At 22.6% G+C, this 6,962-nt stretch overlaps 4 protein-coding genes across 4 annotated transcripts; 1 reads left to right on the forward strand and 3 right to left on the reverse strand.

Moving 5' to 3' along the window:
- Window positions 1–363: 363 nt before the first annotated feature.
- ENU1_170530 (hypothetical protein) lies at window positions 364–1,371 on the forward strand (the record flags this gene model as incomplete). Its single annotated transcript, XM_008861138.1, has 1 exon — window positions 364–1,371. The coding sequence occupies one exon, from the start codon at window positions 364–366 to the stop codon at window positions 1,369–1,371; it is 1,008 nt and encodes a 335-aa protein (XP_008859360.1).
- Window positions 1,372–1,468: 97 nt separating this feature from the next.
- ENU1_170540 (hypothetical protein) lies at window positions 1,469–2,241 on the reverse strand (the record flags this gene model as incomplete). The annotated part of the gene is made up of 3 exons (XM_008861139.1): window positions 1,469–1,879; window positions 1,962–2,054; window positions 2,161–2,241. The coding sequence occupies 3 exons, from the start codon at window positions 2,239–2,241 to the stop codon at window positions 1,469–1,471; spliced, it is 585 nt and encodes a 194-aa protein (XP_008859361.1).
- Window positions 2,242–4,329: 2,088 nt separating this feature from the next.
- On the reverse strand, window positions 4,330–4,950 carry ENU1_170550 (hypothetical protein; the record flags this gene model as incomplete). Its single annotated transcript, XM_008861140.1, has 1 exon — window positions 4,330–4,950. One exon carries the CDS (start codon window positions 4,948–4,950, stop codon window positions 4,330–4,332), a length of 621 nt encoding a protein of 206 aa, XP_008859362.1.
- Window positions 4,951–6,135: 1,185 nt separating this feature from the next.
- ENU1_170560 (Hrf1 family protein) lies at window positions 6,136–6,831 on the reverse strand (the record flags this gene model as incomplete). Its single annotated transcript, XM_008861141.1, has 1 exon — window positions 6,136–6,831. The coding sequence occupies one exon, from the start codon at window positions 6,829–6,831 to the stop codon at window positions 6,136–6,138; it is 696 nt and encodes a 231-aa protein (XP_008859363.1).
- Window positions 6,832–6,962: the final 131 nt, after the last annotated feature.

Below are 6,962 nucleotides of genomic sequence, written 5' to 3' on the forward strand. Positions count from 1 at the left end.
TATATTTTTATAATCATTGTTATATATAACAATAACAAAAAATAGTTTAAAAATGAAATTGAACTAAATTAAAAAGAAAAAGAGAAAAAACAACCCTAAAAGTCAGAAAAGAGAAAATGAAAGGGAAAGAAAAGAAGTAAGAAGATTTGAATACAATAAGAATATAAGAATCACATTAAGATAAAGTAAAGAAAGGGTTGTAATGAAATTGGTATAAACCAAATTGTGGATGATTGCAATTAAAAGAGATAATAAAGGGAGAAATACCATCCTTTTAAAAAGAAAGATAAAAATGTGAAAGAAAACACTAAAGGGTTTTAAAGGGTTGTTAAAGAGGGTTGACTAAAAGAAATAAATTATTAGATGGAAGAAGAAAAACAAGTTGATACCACTACTGTGCAATCCAGCACACCTCCAATGTCTCCACAACATTCTCATTCAATTACCCCATCAGCGTCTCCAAAAGAGAATAAAGTTTCAACACCACTTTCTCCTAATAAAGAAGATGGTAGTGTTGCAACACCAACATCTAGAAAGAAAGAAGAAGAGACAAAACCAAAAAAAAGTCCAAATGATAGTGTTACTGTTATAGATAAAGAGATTGAACAAAACAAATGGGACAATTGGTCAGTTGTATGGGTTAAACAAAAAGGATATCCATGGTGGCCAGCTAAAATTATAATAATGGATAAATTAAATAAAAAAAAAAAGGGACAATTAGAGAAACTAATAGAATTTAAAAGAGATAAAAAGTATTTAGTTAAATATATTACAAATGGGTATGAATTTGGATGGGTAAATGACAATCAAATTAAACCATTCAAAGAAGAGTTTATGAATATTATTACTGAAAGAATGTTAGGAAAAAAAGATGTTGTTGAATCCATAAATAAAGCGATTGAAATTACAAATGATAAAATTTCAGAAAATGATATAGATAAATTCCATAAAGCTGTTATAAAAAAAGAAAAACAAATGGAAGAAGAAGAAAAGAAAAAAGAAAAAATGAGAAATTGTGATATTGGATTTATGGTTGTTAATGATCCAATGATTGAAATTACTAAAATTGAAGGAGTTGTTGAAAAAAATATTGAAAATAATATAAGTTCTCTTCAAAAATTAAAAAATTGGAAAGAAATGGATCATTCTCAAGTTATTGAAGAATTAAATACATTAATGAAAGAACCAATAATGATTCATGAAATAATTAATCCAATAAATAAAATTGGAGAATTATTAAATTCAATTTGTCAAAGTACTAATATCGAAATTTCAGTATTGGCAGAAAGAGTTTTAGAAAGAATCAAAAAAGAATTAAAATATGCAATTATATCAGGTGAATATCAACGCTGTAAAGAAATTTTTAATTAGAAACATTCATTTAAATAAAAAAATTAAAAATTTATTTTAAAAGAAAACAAAAATAAAATAGAGAAAATAATTAAAATATCAAGAAAGAATAAAAGAATTATTGATTCTTACAACCTTGCTTCTTTGAACTTTTTTCTTTTTTAGTTTTCTTACTTAATTTAATTCCTGTTTCAGACGCATATTCTTGAATAATTGTTGAAAGAACGTTTTTAATTCCTTCTGTATCATTAATCGTTGTTTTAAAGAATAAAATTTTTGGATATTTCTCTAAGAAAATTTTAAGAAGTTCTTCATTATTATTATGTTGAATATCTATTTTATTTAAAATAATTACTGTTAACTTTACATCATCAGCATTCCACATTGGACTTTCAAAAAGAGTACGACAATAATCAACATCATCATTATCTTCATTAGCTGACATTACAAAAATTTGTATTGGTCCTGATTTATTATGAGTTTCCATTGTTACTGAGTTATCTTCAATATTTTCTGCCGCAACATCATACTAATAATATTAATTTCTATTTTGATTTATTTATTAATTATTATTTATAAAAATAACATTATTTTTATTTTTTTTTACAAACTATTTGTAATTTTAATGTTGTTTTTCCAATTGAATAATCAACTTCTACTTTACGAGGTTCATGATGGTCATAACTTGAGGGTTGTGGAATATCCTACATAATAATTATTTGTTTATTCTTTTCTTCTTAAATAATTTTTTAATTATGTAAAACTTCTTTTTATTGTCTTTTAAAAGTTAATAGTAATTTATTTACAAACACTCCATACATTTACAATTGTTGACTTACCAACTTTTTCTTTTCCCCACATAACAATACCAATTGGAATAACTTCTGTCATTTTTTTGAAATGTAATAATTTGTTAGATTTTTTATTGTTTTTTATTTTTAGATTTTTTGTTTCTACTGTGGAAGTTATTTTTTATTAATTCTATTGCTTCTCTATTATTTTACTCTTATATTGTTTGTTTTTCTTCTTTGTTAATTACAGTATAGAAAGTTCTTTTAAATTCAAAATACTACGCCACAGAAATTTATTTGGTTCAAGTTTATCTTTTTACACATAATTTCTTAAATAAAATAATTATGAAGTGTAATTTAACTTTATTTTGTAATTTGATGATGTCAAATAAAGTAAATCCATGAATATTTATGTGTTAAAGAAATTACTACAAAAAGAAAAATCTTCATGAATAATATAATACATTAAAAATATGGAAGAATTAGATAAAATTTGAGAAACTACAAAATATTAAATAAAAGAATATAAATAAGAATTAAGTTTATTATAACACTAAAGAGAAATTCAAGACTAACTAAAAAAACATAAGAAAGTTAAATAGATAAAGATTGTAATCAGTTTTAAGAATTTATATCAGGAATTGTTTGATCATTAGACTTACTATGAAGTCTAATACTAAATAAGTTAAATTAATTTTAAAGATATTGAGAAAGAGGTGAATACCATCTAATATTAATACGTTTATTAAAATTATAACTAGAGTTATAAGAAGTCTAAGAGATTTTCTAATAAAAAAATTGAAATTTAAAATAAAAATAACGTTCAAATAACTAACTAAGTAAAATCTTTCCTTGCACTTCATAAACAAACTATAGATTCATAAAAATTATATAAATATACAATAACTGTTATTATTAAATACTGTTAATTATAATTAAACTATAACTACTGTTTTTTATAGATTGGGTATTTTGAATTAACAGTATTTTTTATTTCTAAGAAATGTTTTAAATCAAATATTTAATATTGTTATTTAAAGTCAATTATTGATAATACAACCATAATTTCTCAAATTTCATTTTAAAAGTGTTAACATTTGATAGAGAGTCAAAGAAGAAATCAGTTCATACATAGCACTGTATTTTTAATTAAAATAGTCACATAATTATATTACTAGAAGAACAAAACTTTTTTGTTAAGATTGAAATAATGAGTAAGAATACTATACTTTTTTTTACTGATGAGTAGAGTTATTTATCTGGTTTATAAAGTATTTTTTAAAACAAATGAAATAAGAGTATCATTAGTTGTGTTGATTTTATCATAAAAAAGACAAAAAGAGTCTCAATTTCCAAAAATTATCCTAATACCAAGAAGAATAATCCAACTAAATTTGTATTCTTTTAACTGTATAGCAAGATTATCGTTATCGTAAATAAAGCTCAACGTTATAATTTTTTGATAACAATTGTTCATATTGTTCTTCTTTACAACACAAATATAGTTTAAAGTTTTTATTCTTTAAAGATATAAATCCACTACATTAACATTAAAATTATTCTAAAGATAAATAATATAAGAGTATGTAGATAATTGATTATTTAAAATGTGAACGTTGTCATGAAAATGTTCTAATCATTGAAATAGTTTCATACAAATCATTTGTACCAATATTTATTTATATAACTATATTTTTCATATTAGTTAATAAAGAAAATATCATTAAAGTTAGAGTATATTTATGTTGGTTATATTTTAAAAGAATTTAATTTAATTAACTTGGTTAAATAAAGTTAGTTTGTCTATTGGTAATATTAGTAGTAATTTTTATAGTTAATATTCTCATGAGAAAATAATAATCAGAAAAAAAGCAAAAGTAACACAAATATTTAAAAGATTTCAAAAGGATATGGTATTAATTGAAATAGAGTTTAATAGACAAAAGATAAAGACTCTTTAATGAGATGTTTTATGATGGTATTGAAATTCTCATGTTTAACCAGTATTGTTGAGGAAAAGTGTGTAAACATTATAATCAAAAAATATTTTTAAAGATAGTTTGAAAATTATTAGCAGTAAAAGAAAAATAAATCCTTGTTTTATTTTAAATATCCAAAGGTAAGAAAAATAAAACTCACATTTTATGGAAAGGATAAACAATTATTTAAAGTAATAATAGTTTAAAGTTTAAAGGATTAAAGAAAGAAGAATAGTGACAGAAATAACTGTTGTTGACGTTGAACCACATTGGAACATAAAACCATTTTTACAAACGTTACATTCCCATTGAGGCGTCTGTTCAACTGTTTCTTTACTTGTGCATTTATTGTTTTGATAAACATTTTCCCACATATATCCATTTTCTTCTTTGAAATTACAATAATAATTTTTACCCTCATTACACTTATAACATTTACCAGTATAATATGCTCTAATTGTATTATCACGATGTGTACAATTCTCATTATCGTCTACTACGCTATGGAATCCAATGTGTTTTGGTGGCTTTTTTATTTCAACAGAACAATCTAGTGAGACTTGACAATATCTTTTTAGTGCCTCATCATGAATATAGAATGTTTGCTCCTCATGATTTCCAGAACATGAAGATGAACCATCATATAATTTGATTATAATCTTATCTCCATCATGAGTAAAATAAGATGATGAGCTTTCTCCATAATAATAACATTTATCAAACTCTATTGATATAAATCCAACAGCATCACCATCTTCGTTTTTTAATTCAGTAAAAACTAATGAGTCTTTAGCAAAAGTAACAACAAGGAATAGTACAAAGCGTAACATGTTCTTTTGATTTATTCATTATAAGTTAATCCTATTAAATACTTCTATTTTTATTTCTATTATGTAACTTATTTTCAATTAATTCACTGTTCTGGTTATTTTTTAATCTTTCGAACACCATGCACATTCTTTTTTATGATTTATTTATATCGCTTATTCATGAAATTTGTCTCAATCCGTATTTTTTCTGTTTTATTCATTAACTCTTCTTATAATTTTAGTAGATTTTCAAAAAAATGAATTATATTCTTTAAACCTATATTTATATAGAGCTTTTTAGTATCATGAATGTTATCTAAATTATTTCTCTTACAAATTAATTATAATAAATAATGTCTATTTCAACAATTTTTATACTATTTCAATCCCCCACCATTCTCTCAAATTTAATCTTCTAATAAAAGAGGTTCTCATTATTTTAAAATTCAAATACGATTCTTAACAAATATTCAATAAGAAATAATAATGTAAACATTGTAACCTATTTTTGTGAAGTATTTGAGTAAAAAGTAGCTTAAACCAATCTCTCCAATTCATAAATATATCATACTAAAAACAAAGAGAGATTTTACTAAACTTCTATAATTTTCTTCTTTGAAAAAATAATGTTTAATTTTTTACATACTACTTAGATATTCTCTTTATACTAACCAAGAAAGTTTATTCTTAAATAAAATACTAATACATAACCATATATCAAATAAATCTTAAAAAAAAAGAATAGTCAATACCTTCAAGTTTTTTAACTTAGTAAGTGTTTTGTCTCGTCTTAAAATTGAATGTTTATATTATTTTTTAAACAAATATTATTTAAACAGAAATAAAAATACAATAGAATAGGAAAATGAAAATATAAAAAATTTCAAGAAGCTGTTAATTAGGAATTATCACGAATGTTAAATCAATCTAAAAAAATTATTGATTTAAAATAAACCAAAAAAAAACAAATAAGAATTAAAATTAAAATTAAAGTATTTTAAAATCATACTAAAATAAAAAGCTGAACAATAAATTCTATTAGATTTATAATAAACTTCTACGTGTTAAAATTTATTATACATGTTTCATCAAACATTCATTCTTGAAAATATTCAAGAATTAAAAATTTATTTATAAACAATATGTTATACCAAAACCATCTGAATAATAATGCTTTTAACAAACCAAATACAAAGGATGATTAAATTATATTAATAAATAAAGGAAATATGATATTAATGTTTGAATTAACGATATTATGAAGAATGAATTTTGAAGAGAAGAACCAAGACTTGTTGGGTCAAGTAAATAACGACCACAATACCAACGAATAGAAAAAATAAAGTAATTAAAGAAAATAATCAAGGAGATAATAAAAGAAACTATACGAAATAAAAAGAAAGATAAAAGCATTGATGTGAATATGGGAATGATAGACATCCCAATAACAAATAAAAAGTCACGGAAATCACAATCAATTTCAAAACCTATTTGAATTGTTAAATGAATTATTAATGCTTGAAAATTAATAAATACAAGTAAAACTAATACTAATGTACCTAAATGTTCAGGAGAAAATTGATTTGTAATTCCTTGCCATAATCCAACAAATATAACAAATGTAAATCCACTAACTAATGGCGTATATAATTCAGTGGCATATCTTTGATAAGAAGATGGTAAGAAAAATTCATTTACATCACTTTTAATACATTTTGGTTTCCATGGAGTAGGAAATAACAAAGGAAATAATACCATAATAATATGTTCAATGACTGAATGAACAGTTACATCAAAATAATATCTCCATTCGTCAAACTCAAGGTAATGTTTATACTTATCAGTTTGTTCATTCAAGTGTCCAATATAAGCTTTACCAAGTGTTTTGATAGGATTATTCATACCTAAACTATTTATTATTAGATTATTTTAGTTTTTTTTAATTTTTCTTTTAAATCTAAATGACTTCAAAAAAAAAATTATGAAATATTAAAAAATAATTCATTCAGTGAATCTCTTTTGATAAGGTTCTG

The sequence above is a fragment of the Entamoeba nuttalli genome (genome assembly GCF_000257125.1).
Source record: "Entamoeba nuttalli P19 unplaced genomic scaffold asmbl_7403, whole genome shotgun sequence".
NCBI classification, from domain to species: Eukaryota; Evosea; order Mastigamoebida; family Endamoebidae; genus Entamoeba; species Entamoeba nuttalli.